This window comes from Lynx rufus, unplaced genomic scaffold (genome assembly GCF_022079265.1).
Source record: "Lynx rufus isolate CCGP_SWC_20201006 ecotype Redwood Valley unplaced genomic scaffold, mLynRuf1.p SCAF_2, whole genome shotgun sequence".
Classification (NCBI taxonomy): domain Eukaryota; kingdom Metazoa; phylum Chordata; class Mammalia; order Carnivora; family Felidae; genus Lynx; species Lynx rufus.
This window is the reverse complement of record NW_025814834.1, coordinates 64,045,973-64,065,000: the sequence shown is the minus strand read 5'-3', so window position 1 is coordinate 64,065,000 and position 19,028 is coordinate 64,045,973. Positions and strand designations below refer to the sequence as shown.

The following is a 19,028-nucleotide window of genomic DNA, read 5'->3' as shown; positions in this document are numbered from 1 at the left end:
TATTACACTATATATTAACTAACTTTGATTTAAATTTAAAAAAATAAAATAAGGGCACCTGGGTGTCTCAGTTGAAGTGTCCGACTTCGGCTCAGGTCATGATCTCACCGTCTGTGAGTTCGATCCCTGCGTCAGGCTCCGTGCTGACAGCTGGAGCCTGGAGCCTGCTTCGGATTCTGTGTCTCCCTCTCTTTCTGCCCCTTCCCAGCTTGTGCTCTGTCTCTCTCTCAAAAATGAAGAAACATTTAAAAATTTTTTTAATTAAAAGATAATAAAAGCATCTCACTTAAAAAAAAAAAGACAGATGAGTGTCTCATGTTTGAGTTGCATTTCATCAATAATTATGACTTGAACTCAGAGTCACTTTTACATATGTTCTTACCCAATATTATAAACTTTTTTTTAATGTGAAAGAAAGAGAAAGAGAAAGAAAGAAAGAGAAAAAGATAAAGAAAAAGGAAAAAAAGAAAGGCAGAATAACTGCTCGATTTTGCCCCTTCATTTACCAGTTTTCAAATCAAGTTCAGTTTAGTTTACTAGTATCCAAAGATGTCATTCTAGATTCTCTGTCTGAACTGCATGTGAATGTAAATTTCTTCTTACTGTTCTATATTCAACCCCTCAAATTTGTATAGTGACTAAGCAAAACACAATCATCATCTTTAGAAGAGCTAGACACTGGAAATATACATAATTCGGAAAAACTAGAATCAGAAAAAATTATCCTGTTAATTGTTTTGGTGGTTTTGATAGGTTGGAATATTTCTAACTTCCTGAAACCACATCTGTTCAAATTTAAACAATATTTAAGAATAATACAGGGGCGCCTGGGTGGCTCAGTCGGTTAAGCGTCCGACTTCGGCTCAGGTCACGATCTCGTGGTATGTGAGTTCGAGCCCCGCGTCGGGCTCTGTGCTGACTGCTCAGAGCCGGGAGCCTGTTTCAGATTCTGTGTCTCCCTCTCTCTCTGACCCTCCCCCGTTCATGCTCTGTCTCTCTCTGTCTCAAAAATAAATAAATGTTAAAAAAAAAAATTAAAAAAAAAAAAAGAATAATACAGAGAAGGGCACCTGGGTGGCTCAGTTGGTTAAGCATCTGACTTAGGCTCAGGTCATGATCTCATGGTTAGTGAGTTCAAGCCCCACATCAGGCTCTGTGCTGACAGCTCAGAGCCTGTAGCCTGCTTCAGATTCTATGCCTCCCTCTCTCTCTCTGCCCGTCCTCTGCTTGCATTCTCTCTCTCTCTCTCTCTCTCTCTCTCTCTCTCTCTCTCAATCTCAAGAATAAATAAACATTAAACATTTTTTAGTTAAAAAAATAATAATACAGAGATATTTAGGATTCACATTTAACGAGCCTAGATTACCTAAAGTTACTATATAAGGACTATTAACTCAGATATCAAGTCAAAATTTAACACTACATTTGGGTCAAAATATATTTAACCATTCTTCCATAACTGACAGTAACACATTTAGAATCCTGAAAATAGTTCTTGTGGTTTCACAGATTAGAAATGTAATTTTACCTTTTAGGATTCAAGTAAATTGTGGACCCTTGGAGAGAATGTAATCTATGTTAAGCAGAGGCTCTCAAAGAATAAACAAGGTTGAGTGCTAAAAAAATAAAATAAAATAAAATAAAATAAAATAAAATAAAATAAAATAAAGTAAAATAAATAAAGGCCCTATCTCCAAATACAGTCACGTCCTGTGATACAGGGGTGAGGACTTCAACATGAATTTTGGGAGACACAAGTCAGCCCATAATACAAGGTAATTTCACACAGTGACAAAGAGCACACGTCACAAGGAAACAAAGTGATTGCATGGCAACGGCCAGGACTCTTCAGACTGGATGGTCTCAGACACCTCATGGACACATGACTTGGGCTGAGACCTAACTGACAGGCGCTGCTGGGGGCAGGATCTCCGGTGGTTACAGACCGGGCAGTGGGGACTGGAAACACAAAGCCTCCAAGCTGGGAACAGGCTTATAAATTCAAGGACCAGCAAGAAGGCCAATGTGTTGAAGCAAAAGAAACAAAAGGGAGAGTGAGGGTGATAATATTCAAAAGTTGGGGAGGGGCAGGTCACATAGGGCCTGCATCCCAGGGTGAGGAGAGCAAGTTTTAGGGTAAGAGTAATGGGAAGACTTTCAGGAATCTAAGCAGGGAGCAGCACAATCTGATCTGTTGTCATCTCTAATGAGAGAGAAATCATGCCCAACCTGACCATGGCGGAAAAAACCGCTCCATTTTCGAATGGGTCAGTGGTGTCTCACAGGGGTGTGGTGGGCACCACACGACAGGCAGGGTCATGAGCACCCAGCCGCTGAAAGAAATAAAGGACTAAGCGCTACTGAGGATTCAAACCGTAGGCAATAAACTAAGCCTGGAGACAGAACGAGAGGGAGAAGCTTCTGCTGTAAAGATGCTGAGACCTGAGAAAAGCCTCCAGGTTTCTTCAAGGAAAGCAGCTTGACAAAATACAACAGATTGGCAATCATCAGCCGGTGGAGACCCTTAGGGAGAGGGCACACTTCCTCACTGAATATAGTGTTTTGTTGTTACCGTTAGCACCTTTCTTTGTGCGGTTCGAAGGCGGCTCACGGGCGGTAAACTGATGGACGATCACAATTTCCAAAACACCTCTCCGGAGGAGGCGTGCATCCAACGGCAACTTGCTGTTTGCAGGTTTTGTCATTTCTGAGTGAGCCTGCCTGCTTTAGCATAGCACTGCCTGGCACAGGAAGGTGAGGTGAAGAAGAGTAGAAACCGCTTAGGACCTCCCTACAGTGTGCCAAGCATCTGGCTTATGTGCAGAACTATCTGATCAAGCCATCCCCTAAAAGGTAGATACATTGGATTCTTGTTTTTCACAGTAGGGATGGCCTATAAGGTCTTTATGAACCATTGCTTCTATGAGAAATACAGAGTTAGAGTCCTGCAACCCTCTAGTCAAAACATGTTTATCAACGGATCAATATACGACCTTGTTTTACCCACACTTCTGTTTAAAGACATTTTAATATATGTTGTTAATTCATTAACATTGAACTCATACCCAAAAGCGCCGTACCACTGACCTGAATAAAGTTGTATGAACTGATTGTTAAATACGCTGAAATTTTGCCAGCTGGTTATTAAACTAACATTATTAAGAATTATGTAAACTTAGGATTTTAAATTGTATTTTAAAATACAGGGAATACCCAAAAATATCTCTAATTATTTTCCTATGTTTTATTACCATACATGCTCATATATGATGCACTGTATAATGGTATGTCACTGTACATTTCTTCCTAATTCTCTATTTAGTGACTTTACATTGGTAGCTTGCAATCAGGGTTTTATTTATGTATTTACTTATTTGGGTAAGCCAGTTATAAACATTTGCCAGAACACCACTGTCACCTGGAACCCATAGAGGCAGAAACTATGGCTTGTAAAAAGTTAAGTAACTTATTTCCTGTCACCCAGCTAGCAAGCAATAGAGTTGAGATTTGACGTGGACCTGAATGATTTCAAAACTTATACCTATTTTCCTCGTCGATTATGCTTCTTCCAATGTTTGCATTTGTTTCTGAAGACAGGCTGCTTAGATTGCTACTGCATTTGAATTGTGCCTGGCGTTTTTTTCTTATCTACCTCCTGTAATTTTCCTTACGCACCTCCTTCTCCAGCTAACCCAGAGAGCTTGCAAGAGCCAAGGTATAACCAAGAGCACAGGTTTAAAAGAAATCAATTCAAAGAGTTCAATAATTCAGTGCATTGCAGACTAGAAGGATAGAAGATACATAGGTTATGAAACTAGTTATTTAGTGGTCTGGGCTTTAAGATTGGGCTGAAAATCTCATAGGGAAATACTCCCAGGGGTGAGTGAGGGATGGGGTACTATAGATGAGGAAGATATAGGAAATGAATGGGCAATCTCCAGCTCTCCTTTTTTTGAGTCATAGCAGTTAATTCGATTCATCAGGATTAAACTCTTGGCTCCTGTTAGTTCTGCTGACCCAGGATGCTAGTAACTACCCAGTAAGCCAGCCAGCCAACAGTTTGTAAGATGCTAGGCCAGTTGGAGCCATATCACCAAAGATGAGCTCAAAAGGCTCTCTAGAGTTTCTAAAAATGGTGTTTTCTCTGTCTGTTGAAGGCACTAGATGGTTTATAGAACCATACTGACATACTATACTTTCAGGGCTGCAGTTTCTTAGTTATCCACTTATAAGTCATTCTTGAGGAGATACAAAACAGCTTATACCATACGAGCTAAAAACACACACAGAGCCACAATGCTAATGAATTCAATGAAATGCACATCAAAATTAAGTCAACACGTGTATTGAGCACCAACTCTCTATGAGACATTGTGTTAGGCATTGTGAGAGAAGCCAGAGGCAAAGCTGCCGAACTGAAGGGTTTTTCAATCTACTTAGAGAGGCAGAGCACAAGCAGTGGCTGTTTTAATAGGTCACAGTAGCTCAGAAAGAAAGGATACTCGTTCTGTTAAGCAGATCAAACTTTATCATAAAGGTAAAACGTTTTTGAAAATGATAATTCCTCTTATTCCGCATTATTTTCATCATTATATCAAATATATTGTTAGGGTGATAATCACCAGAAAAGTTCAGAGGAGAGAGAAGTTGCTTCAGAATCCGATGAGAAAGATTTGAAGGAGAAAACCATGAATGGATTCAGATGAGTCAAGCGGGAGGAGGGAGGGCATATGAGACAAAGGGCATGGTGTGAACCAGAGAGTAAGCCCTTTAGCATTGCTACCCCTGGCTCCTAGTGGCCTGACCTCTGACACCTTTCACTCTGCCCTCATCCTTCCCCATGCCTCTCAACCCAGGTCCCAAGTCGGTGGCCTCAAATGGGCTGTGCCATGTCATCTCTCCAGCACATCAGACTCTCTCTGCCTCAAGGTCTTTTCCCTCTTTGCCTTTGAGCAAACTCTCATATGCCCTTCAAGACTAACTAATGGATTCCTCCTCCTACAATGCCTTAGTCATTTGAAATGTAGTGCTCTTCCTAGAGAAGAAAAGGTACAACCATTTAATTCCATCGGAGTGCTTATCACACCCCCCCCCCAAACACAAACGCTTGACTGTAAGCATCTTGAGGGCAAGGATCTTGCTTTTTCTATCTGGATTCTTAGCCAGCATATTTGCTACTTAGTAAGCACTCACTAAATGCTTATAGAATGAATGTATATATTTACAGAAATGAGAGTTTCAGGAAGGCAAATAAGTTTTGGAGGGGAAAAATGAGCTAATTTTTACATTTTGAATTTAAGCTTCTGAGCCCATTCATTTGGAAACATCTACCAAAAAATTGGAAAGAGGGGACTGTGACTAGGTACCATTTTTACTGCCATTATTTCAGATAAAGAGACAGATGCACAAAGAGAAACAGAACCTTGTCTTGGTCTCAGAGCCAGAAGACAGATACAGATAACTTAGTTAAGCTCTGAGATATTCTCCATTGCCTACTAAAGTGGAACCTTGAGGAATGCCTACCAGAGAGATACAAAGAAGAAGATAAGCCAGCAAAGAACTCCACGATAACAGAGATAAGAATACAATGATGTTAATGACAATGATCACCATCCATTCTGCCTCTTTCTCTCTTCATTCCCTTCTCTTTTCTTCCTGAAGTGTTCAGTTCCAAAGCGTTGGATGGGACAAAGCAGGGTGGATGTTTAGGCCAGGTGAGGGATTGTGGCCCAGAGTGGAGTGCTGGGTGCCAAATAGGGTCATGAAAATGTCTACAGATGAGATTAGTATAGCATGGAGAATCAGGATGGGGTGAAGAGGGTGTCCATAGAAGGGAGGCCCAACATCAGCTACCAGGCCTAAGCAGGATGATGAAGGCATACCTGCCAAAGAGCAGCCGGTATGGGAAGTCAGAGTGGCTGCATTCAGAGAATAGTTGCATGCAGGGAAATTGAACGAACACAGAATATCTTAAGAATAACTGAAGACAGTTTCTTTCTGTTAGAAAAGGGAGTTATATATATGGAGGGGTAGAAAACCCAATGAATTTAGTATTAGATTAAAATTATTATAGGTATCCTTGTAAAGTCATGCCTTTCAATGTATAGACTGATATCGTTAGAAGAGCGGACGTTAAGTGTTTATCTGTGTAAATGTGACTATATCTCTACATATTCCCTAGCCGTCCACCTGAGGGCCTGCCATCAGTGAATCCCTGACAAACACAACTAGCACCCCAGGTCTTGGTTTCTAATCCAGACTAAGTCCATTTTCCATTAAAAGGAACCAGCCTTCTTGAAGAAGTGGTTGAATCCTGGGCTGAGCAGGAAAGCACAGGCTGAAAGGGAGGATTTTTTTGAGCTAGAAAGCAAGAAAGTGCTCAAAGAATGATGGGAAAATAGTATAAGGACCAAGCTGTAGGGCCTGTCACTGGTGAAATCTGAGACATGTTGTGCACCAAAATTCATCATAGTAACTGATTATAATGCATTGAATAAAAAGGGAAACTGAGGTTCATATAAATTAATAAATAAAAACTGAAAGGTTGAGGAGGAGCAAGGTGTCTGCATAGTTTCATGGTAACTCCCCACAAAATATTTATTAACTGCAAAGGGGAAAGTAGTCATTTTTACAGCCAAGAAGCCTGGCAGACATCATCTCAAGTGAATGCCATCAGGAATGGAGCAAATGAAATCATGAGTCACTTGACTGGATGCAATAAGAAAGCAGCATCACTTCCGTGATATTCCTGCCAAAGATGCAGATATCAGATAAATGCAAACTGAGGGGCATTCAGCACAGTAACCGGTAATCTTCAAATGTGCAAATGGCATGAAAGTCAACCAAAGAGTGAAAACTGTTCCAGAGTGAAGGAGACGCTAAGGAGACATGACAACTGAAAGCAACGCAGGAATCTGAACTGGATCCTGTTGCCATGGAGACATAATTAGGACAATTGGTGGAACTGAGGAGTAGATTGTGGTAGTAAATCAATGTTAATCTCCTGACTTTGATGGTTGCATTGTGGTTTTGTTGAAAAATGTCCTTGTTTGCAGTAAGTACACACTAAAGATTAAGATGTAAAAAAAGAAAAAGTTCTGTGTACTGAACTTACACTTTGCCTGTAACTTTGAGATAATTTTTTAAATCAATATATTTGTTTTCACAACTCTAATAATTTCTCAAGTGAAATTTTCAGAAACCTGGATGCAGTAGAACTCTTCCTAAAAATGACAATGCCATCTTCGAGTTCCAAGAACAATAAAGTATACAAAATGCCTCAGCCTATTAAAGGGAAATTTACTGAAAGAAGAAAATGCATTAGCTAAAACTTCTCAAGAATTCTAAATTGTTTGGCAAGTAGACTATTTATGTTAGTTTTTGCAAGTTTTTGAATTATAATAGTTGTATTTTTCAACGCTTTCTAAGTGTAATAAACCATCATCTTTAATATAATGCCTCAATTTGTTATGCAAAAATAAATGAAAATAGTAACAGTAATAATAAATAGCTACTGTTCGTTGAACATTTATTATGTATACTCTGCTATGAGGTATGCGATATTATTATTTACAGCTTGCATATCAGAAAAATGATGTTTAAATAGGTTAAGAAATTGCCCATAAATAGGGATACTAATGTATAGTATAGCCAACTTTTGGACCCATGTTTTTCACACTCCAAAGCCCGTATTAATAATTCCTGCCCTCTGATTCCTCCCATGGAAGCCCAAAGAAGGGAATTTTAGGAAGGATACGAGAAGCCTGGGCTTCCCTCTAGAGCCCCCCTCTCCTTCACTGTTTACTCCCAATCCAATCTATCACTAAGTCCTGCTGTTTTCATTTTACAACTCTACCCCTCTTCTCCCCATGTTAGTTAAGGCCTCACCATTTTCCTCCTGCTTCCTGGCAACAGGTTTCCTCTCTTCCCGATTCTTATCTCAGCCTTTTCCGATGTCTCCACGTTGTTGTCAGAGTGATCAGTCTAAAATGCGCATCTGAATATCACAATGTGCTTAAAGTTCTATATGAAATAAAGACTCCTTTGTGGTTCTAATTACCTTTCAGTTAAGGTCAAAACATGGCACCCAAGTCTTTCCGTGTCCAGTCTCTGGATATCTCTTCAGCCTCACTAACTATGAGGTCCCATGCAAATGTCCCCCATGCTGTGTGCTCAAGGAACTCTTGTGGGATTTATAATTCTCCGAATACACCAACACACCCTAATGCAAAACTAATGTGTGCCCTTCAGCAAGTGTGACTATGTCTCACCAGTGTTTTCTGGCATTCTCCCCTTCCCCAAACAGGCTGAGCTGGGTACCCTTTGGAATTCCCAACACGTTTCTGTAAAGACCTCTTTTGTATAATCTATCACAACTTAATATAACCTTCCTTCAACACACTGAGCTCCTCGAAAGTGGGATTAGAGCTTGTTCGTCGTTGTATACCTCGTAATGGCTGGATCAAAGAGGGTGCTATAGAAAGACCCCACTGAATGAGTGAGCGAGTGAGTGAATAATCATCAGTGAATTATCAGTTGTATTAAATGCTACAGAGAGGCAAAATGACAGAAATAGTGATTTTCTGGAGAACCGCCTCAGAAGAGTTGAGAGAGACACTGACTGACTAGGGGGTTAGATAATTTGAGTAGGAAGACAGCAGGGGAAGTTTTTAAACAAGTACACAGAAAGCTGGTTGGCTGAACCTAAGTTCTGAGTAAACGTGCTTCAAACACTAGGTGCCCTCAGTCCCAGAGGTATGTGATGGCTTTAACAAATCAGTTAGTTCATACTTGTGAATAGGTAACGCAAGCACATCGTATAAAATTCCAAACTGTAAAGCTCCCTCCCCTCTCCGTGCCCGTCTCCAGCCCCTCAGTTCCTGGTGCAGAAGGAACCACAATAAATAACCATTTAGAGTGCTTTTGTTTTCTAAGATTCTGTCTTCATAACCTGGCAATGATTTATAGGAAATAAATATAAATTGATGATTTGTACCATGGATATGTAAACAAGAGGCAAAGGTAAATAAATCTTGCAGGTGGCACTCTATTTCCATTTGCAAAGCTGCCAAACTCGTACTTGCCCCTGGAGACGAAAGCAACTGTATACTGGACATTCCAGTGTGCTTATTTATCGAAATCTGTAAGACTGGTCCTAGATGAGCTTAGAAAAATGTAAGTAATGGCATACGAATATTAACATACGTGATCGAATGGAAGATATAATGTGATTTGGAGGAATCTGCGTTTGTAAAATATTCTTCCTGAGCTGTGTTTTGTTTAATTGAAACCGCAGACATGGCTGTCGGATGACTTAGTTGTTAATTAGTTGTCCATTAGTCTTCATTTCCTTATTAGGGAAAAGCAAATGTATGCTAATGTGTTGGAGGCAACTTAATCTATTGAATTTCATCTTTATTCCCTATTAACACCCGAGATTTTTCATTAATATATATGAAATTTGGACATGCACAGTGACAGTTCACCCTAACACGCTGAATACAAGGCTAGTTTGCACGTATAAAGTTAGTTACGACCGTTTGGACTTTGATTTAAAAACTAGGAAATTGGGGTGGTGGGGGGTGCCTGGATGGCTCAGTTGGTTAGGTAGGTGTCTGATTTTGGCTCAGATCATAATCTCCCCGTTTGTGAGTTCGAGCCCCATGTTGGGCTCTGTGCTGACATCTCAGAGCCTGGAGGAACCTGCTTCGGATTCTGTGTCTCCCTCTGTCTCTGCCCCTCCCTGGCCCGTGCTGTGTGTGCGTGTGTGTGTGTGTGTGTGTGTGTGTCAAAAATAAACATTAAAATTAAAAAAAAAAACCCTAGGTAACTTTTATGAAGTGGAAAGTGGTAAAAACTTATTTTGTGCAATTTTTAAAGCTACAATATAATTAATACATACTGAGCATAAAAGTTACCTTAGATGCTACAAATTAGGCTGGCTATTAATAGTAACAGTGTTGCTGTGTGCATCCCTGCTCCTGTTATGGCGTGACACACTCATTAGGGCTTCTGAATTAGATTTTTTTCCATCCTGCGGGTTTGGGCAAAGTTGAATTTTTTTTTTTTTTAATGTATGCATTAAGGCAAGGCTTTAGAAATGTATTTTTCAGCTTTGGAAAGATATGGAAATTAAGCAGACTAATCACTGCAGCAACCAGAGACTAAAAATAAAAAGTAATTTAGTCAGAATGAGATTGCTTCTCCACTTCTCTCTGAGGGTGATTGGTGGGAATGATGATGTCATGTCTTGTAAATACTGTTCATGATTCTCACAGCCTGAAATGGTGGCAGAGACGGCACTGGTCCTCTGTCAGTTCAAAGGAACCAACGCATCGGCTTCATCCAGGACTCAGAAATGGGGTGGCCCTGGGGAGATATGTCAAGGCACTTTGAGGATGTGGTGTGCTGCTGGCCAGCCGCTCTGCCTGACCTGCTAACCCCTGGAGACTGGCAGCCTGGCCCAGCTTTCCTGCTCACTCTGTCGTCGGGAACGCAGGCCAGGTGCTCCAAGCCAAGGGGCCATCCCTTGACATTCCTCTTGCTGTGGAAATAGTGAAAATTCTCTCCGACATTCTTGGCAAACTTTGCAAAACTTAGCTCATTTTAGACTCCAGCTTTCTCCAATGTATTCTTAGCATTAGGCCGCTCTTTGGTCCCAAGATTCTTATTTATGTCTTTTTAACTAACATACCTCCAGGAAAGTTCTCTAAGTGGCCCCTAGGGATTCTTTAGATTCCTTCTCAGTTTCCTGTTTGTCAAGGCCATTTTTAAATAAGAGTGTCAGAGATTCCCAAGTGAATTTGGGTCATTTCCCATTTTAGAGTTCCTGCCCAGAAGGTCACACTTATCTTCACTCTCAATGTTTTGAACTCTGCTTCCTGAGAACTGAGGATATAGGTCTGCCCATAAGCAACATTCCCTGTGTTGGCAATGGAAAGGAACTAGCTAATGAGGTCACTTTCTCAGTATGGAATTCAGTGAAATGAAAACAAGTATTTATTGAACATTGACTTTGCTCCAGGCAGTTTGCCATAAAGATCTGGCTGAGGAATGTGGGAGGCAAACCATTAAACTAATAATTTTCTTCTTTTTTAACTAATAATTTCAATACAATGGGATAAATCAATCAAAAGAGGTATGTGCAATGGATAGTGGCGGTACAAGGGCAAGAGTGTAGTGTGTCTAGGGAAAATGGCACTAACTGGGCTTTTGGAGAGAAATAAAAGTCAATGAGGCCAACATAAAGGTAGAAGGACTTCCAGGTAGAAGGAACCAGCATTGTGCAAAGTCCTGGATGTATGAACTAACAAGGTTTGCTGTCATCAGCAACTTCTCAGTTCTTCCTTTTTATTTTTTTTGAAAAATCTTTAATGTTTATTTATTTTTGAGAGAAAGAGAGACAGTGTGAGTAGGGGAGGGCAGAGAGAGACTTGAGACACAGAATCTGAAGCAGGCTCCAGGCTCTGAGCTGGCAGCACAGAGCCTGATGCAGGGCTTAAACCCACGAGCATCGAGATCATGACCTGAGCCACCCAGGCGCCCCGGTTTTTCCTTTTTAAAAATTAAAGTTAGCATAACTGTTATTCTTAAGTGTTGTTTGTCTTATTTTGTTTCTGAAGCGATATATGTTTGGTTTAGATATTGATACTACACAGAAATGTGTGCCAAGTAAGAATCTTCCATAGCCTCAACCTTCAGGGATATGCTATTGCCTGTCTAGTATATACGTGTCTAGATCTTTTTTTCTTACATCTGTACCAAACTAGAATCATACTTATTCTTTGGCAACCTGCTTCTAAGTCAGTACATATAACTAAATGTTTTATACTCTATCCTCAATTTTTGATATTTTGTATCCCATTGTTCAGGTTGAGTGGCAGTGTAGTGTAGTAATTAAACATGGAAGTCTTAGAGTCAGATGAATCCCAGCTATACCACTAGTAACTGTGTGGCCCTGGGTGAGTCGCTCAACCATTCTGTGTAACCAAACCAATGTGAGTTCTCTCCTTGGTGACTCATAGATAGAAACTATACCCGGTGAGTTGTCACACAAAGGAAACTTTATCTGCAGCAAATAAGAAGATGATGGGGAATAACTTCCAAAGCCATGACTCCCCAAGCAAGAGTGAATGGGCTTCTACCTAGAGGCAGGTATAAGGTCATGCATGCACCTCAAGGAAACACTGTATGCTTTATAAATGAGGCTTGTGCTCCTCCTTGGGCAGAGATTTTAGTGTAATAATGAGATAAAGGTAAATGTTGGTCATCCCAGAGGTGACTCCATGGTCCATCTGCACAGGCGTGAGTTGGGGGTTTAGCTCAAACTGGTCTGGATAGTCTGGGCCACCAGAACTCTTCCTCTGGGCAGTCATTATTGCTTGAGTGCTATTTTCAGTTTCCATCATGGGATGTTATGCCTGTAGGGTTCATTGCCTGAGTTAAGAGATACTTTGGGAAGAAGAGCTTAAGGAGAAATGTGGGCCAAAAAAAATCCTACAAAAAAATCATATATATATATCCCACTTTATACATATATATGTGTATATATATATATATATATCCCACTATATATATACATATATCCCACTATATATATATATATATATATATATATATATATATATATATATCTCACATCTTTATCCACTCATCTATTGATGGGCATTTGCATTGCTTCCATATCTTGGCTATTGTAAATAATGCTACAATAAGCATGGGGGTGCATATATCTTTTCAAATTAGAGTTTTGGTTTTCTTTGGGTAAATACCCAACAGTGAAATTACTGGATCATATGGCATTTCAATTTTTCATTTTTGAGGAACATGCTTTTACCACAGTGGCTGCACTGGTCCCTGTTGACTGATATTTGTGCTATTTCCAATTCTTTACATGTTTTGGCTACTAAAGAATCTTCCAAGGCAAGTTATGAATTGCCCTTAACCTCTAATGCATTTGAGCTCCTGTTTCTTTCTGAATTACCAACACCCAACAACAGCGTATAAGCACTTAACAAATGCTACTCATGGTGTTGACTCCCTTGGAGGCAGCACAAAATGGGGTGAGTGGGGGTACAGTAGAGAGGCTTCCAGGCTAGACCAAAGGACTCCACTGCAAGTTTTCTCTCTGCAGAGATGCCCTGACAGGAAGGCATATGCTAAGCATAGACTGGGAAAGGATGCAGGAAGATTGGGACCTGAGATGTCAAGCTGGGCTGGAAAGAAGCCAGAGAATGTGTGTAGGCCGGAAATATATGGCCAGTGAGACCTTGAGTTCAAAGAACTCAAAAGGATGCCCTGGGATCCAAATATTTTAGGAAAAAAGTGTAGCATACTTTTTTGTGAGATGCTTCACTATATATAGTTCTCATTAATCTGTAGATAGAAATAAAGTTATATTATTATTGATAAGGGCCAAAAACAGCCCCCCCCCAAGATGGACCACTTGACATGAAGATTATTTTGAGTTAAAAAGTAATCAAAACCCAGCAGATTCAGAAAAAGCTCTTTACCTCCCCCACAAATGCCGAAAAGAATTTAGATAAGGACCTGCTCCAGGAAAAGAGCTGTCACCATAGATGACTACATTATGATATGAAGTAAGTATGGTAGACATGGAGGAACCTAGCAAGGCCTGCTTTTTCAAAGTCTTCTCTTTGTCCCACTGTTTCTGAGTGGCCCAGCAAACATTGACTTAGCAAACATTTACTCTTTTTTATTCTTCCTGAAGATTGCATTCATTCCCTTTGAAGACCCAGCCCCTCACCCCTTGTCTTTGGTTCAGAATGATGCATATACCTCTTTTTGCCTATCTTTAGAATTTCCATGTCTATGTGGATTTGTCATACTCTGTTAAGTTTGATTTTCTCCTGTTAATTGGTCTCATGTCAATGTGATTTTTAGTCTGGCTAGAAGGACTTTGAAAGGGACAGGATTCTTTCATAATAGGAGTTCCAAAACTACAAGGCTCTTCCCTCTCATGTTGGCAGGGGAAGTCAGCTTCTTTCTCTCAGTCTCCCTGGACCATTTCCCGGGGTCAGGGGGCTGGGAGATTCTCAAATGCACAAGGACAAATTTACTCACCCCAAGGTGCCTCACCAGTCACAGCCTCAAGTGCAGGAGACACTGCAGAGAACCTGCTCTGCTATTTCCTCCTCCCCCACCATTCTCCCCACCCCTGCCCCTAGGGTAAGTGTGCTTTGCTGTGTTCTTTGGCAGAGTTTGTGTAAGATGGGATATGGAGTGAGAGGGAAGAATGACCCTATCTCCAAGTCTGGGTCTAGAGTGCTGGAGAACTTAACTCTATTTCTCTCCCTAAACTCAGTCTCTGCAGAAGTCCCAAACATGTCCCCTGAGGCAGAATTGGGGAAAAGAAAAGGACTACAGATATCAGCCATGCCCTCCATTGTTTTTATTTGTCTTTTTAGCCACTCAAGCACAAACATTGACTGACCATTGTAGTGGGTTTAATGTAAATCCCAATTCCCTGACTTTTTCTGTACCTAGGGGTGGATTCTCCCCCAACTCCCTCCTTGAATCTGGGCTGGCCTGTGACTGGCTTTGGTCAGCTGCATGTGGCTGAAGTGATGGTGTGTGTGTCAGTTTCAAGCTTACACCTCAGGAGGCCTTGGGTGCTTCTGCCCACTCTTGGCTCCTCACCAGGCCCTGAAAACAACCCAGCTTCGACTACTGGCTGATGAAAAATCACCTCAGCCCACAGCCAAGCGCCTGCCCAGCAGAACCCAGAAAAGCTGTCCTGCCAAGCCCAGCCAAGATCAGCAGAGTTGTATCGATGACTTGCTTTCACATGAGTGATGCCAGGGAGACCAGGAGAACCATCCGGCTAAACCACCGACTTGTGAACTAAGTAAGGTCTGTGCCGTTTGAAGCCACCAGATTTTCTCTTGGTGACACAGCATCATTGTGACAATGGATAACAGGTATAACCCTCTTTCTGACCTCCAAAATCAATATCATTTTTCTTTTCTTTTTTTTTGGGGGGGGGGGTCAAATACCTCTCTGAGAAGCTCAACAAATAGCCAAACTCTAGTTCTCAGTCTAGATTCAGCCCAGACACTCTACTGCCTGTACAACAGTCTGTGGGAAAGACACTGTAACCAGAAGAAGATATTTTAATTTAGCAGATGTCCAGAAATCCTAAAGGAAAGCTAGTCGGCCTACTGGGAGAGACATACATGAGGAGTAAGTGCAGTAACGCCCTACGAATCTTCAATAAGGCCACAAAGATTCCAGTAAGTGTGGTGGGATGGCATTTCTTGTGAAACCAGTGAGGGAGGCCAATCTCCTCATTTTGAACTGAGTTGGAGCTGAAATGAGACCAAGAGCCGCCAGAACCAGAAAGGAGATGCCACGCTGCCCCAGGCCTTGGAACCCAGGCTCCAGCTAAGTTTACCTACGATCTCTGATGGCAGGGAAGCCCTGCAATGGGAATCCGAATGATATATTTGTTAGGGTCAGGCGTAAGGCAGGGTAAAGATAGTCAGAGGCTAAAAAATTTTAGCAGTCAAAGGCTTTATTTGGGAACTAAGGTCTCGGGCGAGGTTCCGTGACTCAGGGAGAGAGAGAGAGGAGTCAGGGAAGTCGCCCCCAGGTGTGGTGGGGTGGGGTTTTTAAGCTGCAGCGTTCCGGGTTTAGGTCCGGGTGGGCCTTTTTCGCGTCAGGTCGTGCTGTCGCTTGGTGATTGGTTGACCTCCAATTCGTTCTGGCAGCTACTAGGGGCTTTTCGTTGGGTTGCGCTGGCAAGATGACAGTCCCCTCTACTGTGGTTCCAAGGACATCCTAACAATATTAACTTGTTTATAACCTGTCTCTACACTTCTTCCAGGATGCCAAGTGGCCTCCTCTAATTCTAACCCCTAGGTTGCCACTGCTCCATGTTGTAACCTCCAGGGGTAAAGTTCTTTGGGACAAGATAAGGGGAGAGCTTTGTCAGGTATGTGAAGGGTGATCCCTGACCACAGACTGCTCTTCTCCATCTGACTGATTGCAAGGCAGCTTCTCTTCCCTCAGGGTCCCCTTCCTCATCATTTGTGATTTCTAGGGACTTTGAACGGAGCCTGCACACCTGGGGCAGATGAATAGAGCTTGCCCACCCAGGCGGCTCTGAAAGGTTCCCCTGGGCTCTCCTGATGGAGTTCCTTTCTGACTGGGGGCCTGCCAGCCACACCAAAGCTGACCACAGCCCAGCAAACAGCTACCGCAAGGCAACAGGCCAGTAGCTTGGAAATCTACGGATTGACAGCTGGGTGCGGAGAAAGCGATAAACGATAAGTTGTTGATTGATTTCTAGTTCTGTTTACCCTTTTGAGTAATAAAAAACAAAAAAAAAGTGAGGATGAACGTACGAAACAGGGTAAGGCCCTGTGAGGTAGTTCACGTGGGTCCTGCTCCCTGATGACCTTTTCTAGACATTTTCCCACTACAGTCATAGTTATGTGGGGTGGTCCTAATTGTTTGGTACCTGACCTTGGGGTGATTTGGGGCAGGGGAATATTGACTTGGTGTGTGACTTAGATAAAGGGAGTGGTTAAGCATCTGGGCTCAGGATTGGTCAGTTTGCATATCAAAGTCACAAGCAAGTCGTTTGCTATCTCTAGGAATTAGCTCACCCTAAGAGGGCCAGTCCCTCCTCAAGTCTGAAAGGCCCCTACATGCCAAAGCATCGTAAAATACAGAAACTTAAAAATATATATATATGATAAACACAGCAGGCTGGGAGAATATGCATCCTCCATATCTGCCCTGAACACCCATATTCTCAAGACACTTGACAGCTTCTGGGCCTTCCCTCAAGGCCACACAGCTTAGGACCCGGCATTCTGCCCTCTAAGTATTTACAGAAGTCATTCGTAGCACCTCAGTCCAGCTCTCTTGTCCCAGAGCAGTTCTTTGCTTTTCCAGGAAACCAACGGGATGAAAGTCCAGGGCCGGGACTTCCTCCTCAGGGTGTTTGACAAGGACTGACGTACTCTAGGCCCTTTGAATACGGGAAGTTCCAGACACACCCAACCTTGACTGTAGTTTCTTGAATGCTGAATGCTGGAACTTAGGTAGAAGGACAGAAGCAAAAACATTTCAATATGAGGGACCCACTGACAGATTGTTCGGTGAGTAGCTCAGTGTGGTTTTGCACCTGTGTGTGAGAGGGTGGCCTTAGAGGGATATGTTTATATATTAATGGGTTTTAACTTAAGAAATCTGAGACGTTTGGAAGACAAACATGTTAGACACTGGCTGTGATACAAAAGTCTTGTGGCTTTTCTTTGGTTCGATTTAAAAGACAGTGCTTTCTAGCAAGTGACGGGTCAAGGTAATAGTCATCTTTTATTCTTATATTGTTGGAAAGACTTGGAGTGGGTATAGCATCATATTTGCTTGCAGATGGTGGCTGTTTGGAAAGCATTCGTAAGATATACACCGACGGTGCCAACATCGTGTGTAGAGTGGCTACCCAAACACTCAGAATCTGCAGCTGATTTGGGGTTCTGAGAATGCAGTAGGGTGGAGGGTTTTGGCATATTTTCCCGTATCATATAGAGTCAATAACTGCAAGACGTGCAAGAGGAAGGACGGGCTCCCCACACTGCCTGCCCTACGGTGGTTCTCAGACAGGCTTCCCAACATGTTTGTTTAGTCCTGGGGAGCATTACCAAACAGAAGATTGGCCAAAAGTCCGAGGACAGTGTGAGGTCATTAGCAGCAATTTAGGAAATAAGGAGCAATTAAAATAAGGTGTGTGTGTTGGGGGGGGGGGGGGAAGGGGGTATATATGCTCTGAACAGAAAATAATCAAGAATCATCAGCGTGTTAGCCCAATAAATGATGCCAAAAAACTGAAATTGTTGACATCGGAAGCAAGGGGTTACGTTCATTCATCCCGCAAGTATTTTATCAAAAAACAAAACAAAACAAAAACCACCAACAATAACAAACTGGATAAACAGATAAATGAGGGCTGTAATAAAGCCATAAAGAAAAAAAAAGCAACAGGGGCGCCTGGGTGGCTCAGTCGGTTCAGCGTCTGACTTGGTTTTGGCTCAGGTCATAGTCTCGTCTCACTTGAGTCTCATCTCAGGTCATAGTCTTGCATAGTTTCTTGAGTTCGACCCCCACGTCAGACTCTGTGCTGACAGTGCAGAGCCTGCTTGGGATTCTCTCTCTCTCCTTCTCTCTCTGCCCCTCCCCTGCTTGCTCTCTCTGTCTCTCTTGAAATGAATAAACATAAGAAAAATTTTTTAAATAAATAAAAAAGAAAAAAGCAACAGAATTAACGGTTTCATTGTTGTTTATTCAATGGACAGAGCACAGGCTTAGAGCAGATGGAGCCGTAAGTGCTACGCCACAAAATGAGTTCATGAATCAGATGAGCTAAATGACACGAAGTCATAATAGCTAGTAATATTATTAGTGATGATGTAATAGCAGATTCTACCTACTTTTACTCTTTTAAATGCAAAAGTAAATATGTGTCTAATGTAAAAACAAAAATTCCAACAGTATGGTTGTATGTAGATTTTAAGACTGAAAATTCCCCCCTTTAATAAGCATGCATATAATTTTAAAATATGTTTTAATAAAGGTATATCGATATAATGTTTCCTTTGCAATCCTATGTTACTTTATCTAATGCATTTAAAAATATTCTGAGTAAAATATAGATTTCACAAGACTGCCAAAGGGACCCATAATACAAAAAATATTTTAAAATCTCTTTTGTTGGGGCACCTGGGTGGCCTAATCGGTTAAGCGTCTGACTTCGGCTCAGGTCATGATCTCACGGCTCGTGACTTTGAACCCCGCATTGGGCTCTGTGCTGACAGCTTGGAGCCTGGAGCCTGGAGCCTGCTTCGGATTCTGTGTCTCCCTGTCTCTCAAAAATAAATAAAAATTTTTAAAAATTAAAAAAAAATCTCTTCTGTTAAGTTCATGCTCCAATGGGCAAGATAGGCTAATAACTGGGCTATTCAACATCAGACAGCTTAGTCAGTGTCCATGCTCAAAAATGGGCT

General features: G+C 41.7%; 1 protein-coding gene across 1 annotated transcript in view; it reads left to right on the top strand.

The window, feature by feature from the left end:
- Positions 1-17,099: 17,099 nt before the first annotated feature.
- The window catches only part of NOSTRIN (nitric oxide synthase trafficking), a 64,236-nt gene continuing 62,307 nt past the window's right edge, over positions 17,100-19,028 (top strand). The window contains 1 exon segment of the mRNA XM_047085260.1: positions 17,100-17,126. Within this exon segment, the coding sequence (XP_046941216.1) occupies positions 17,100-17,126 (27 nt within the window).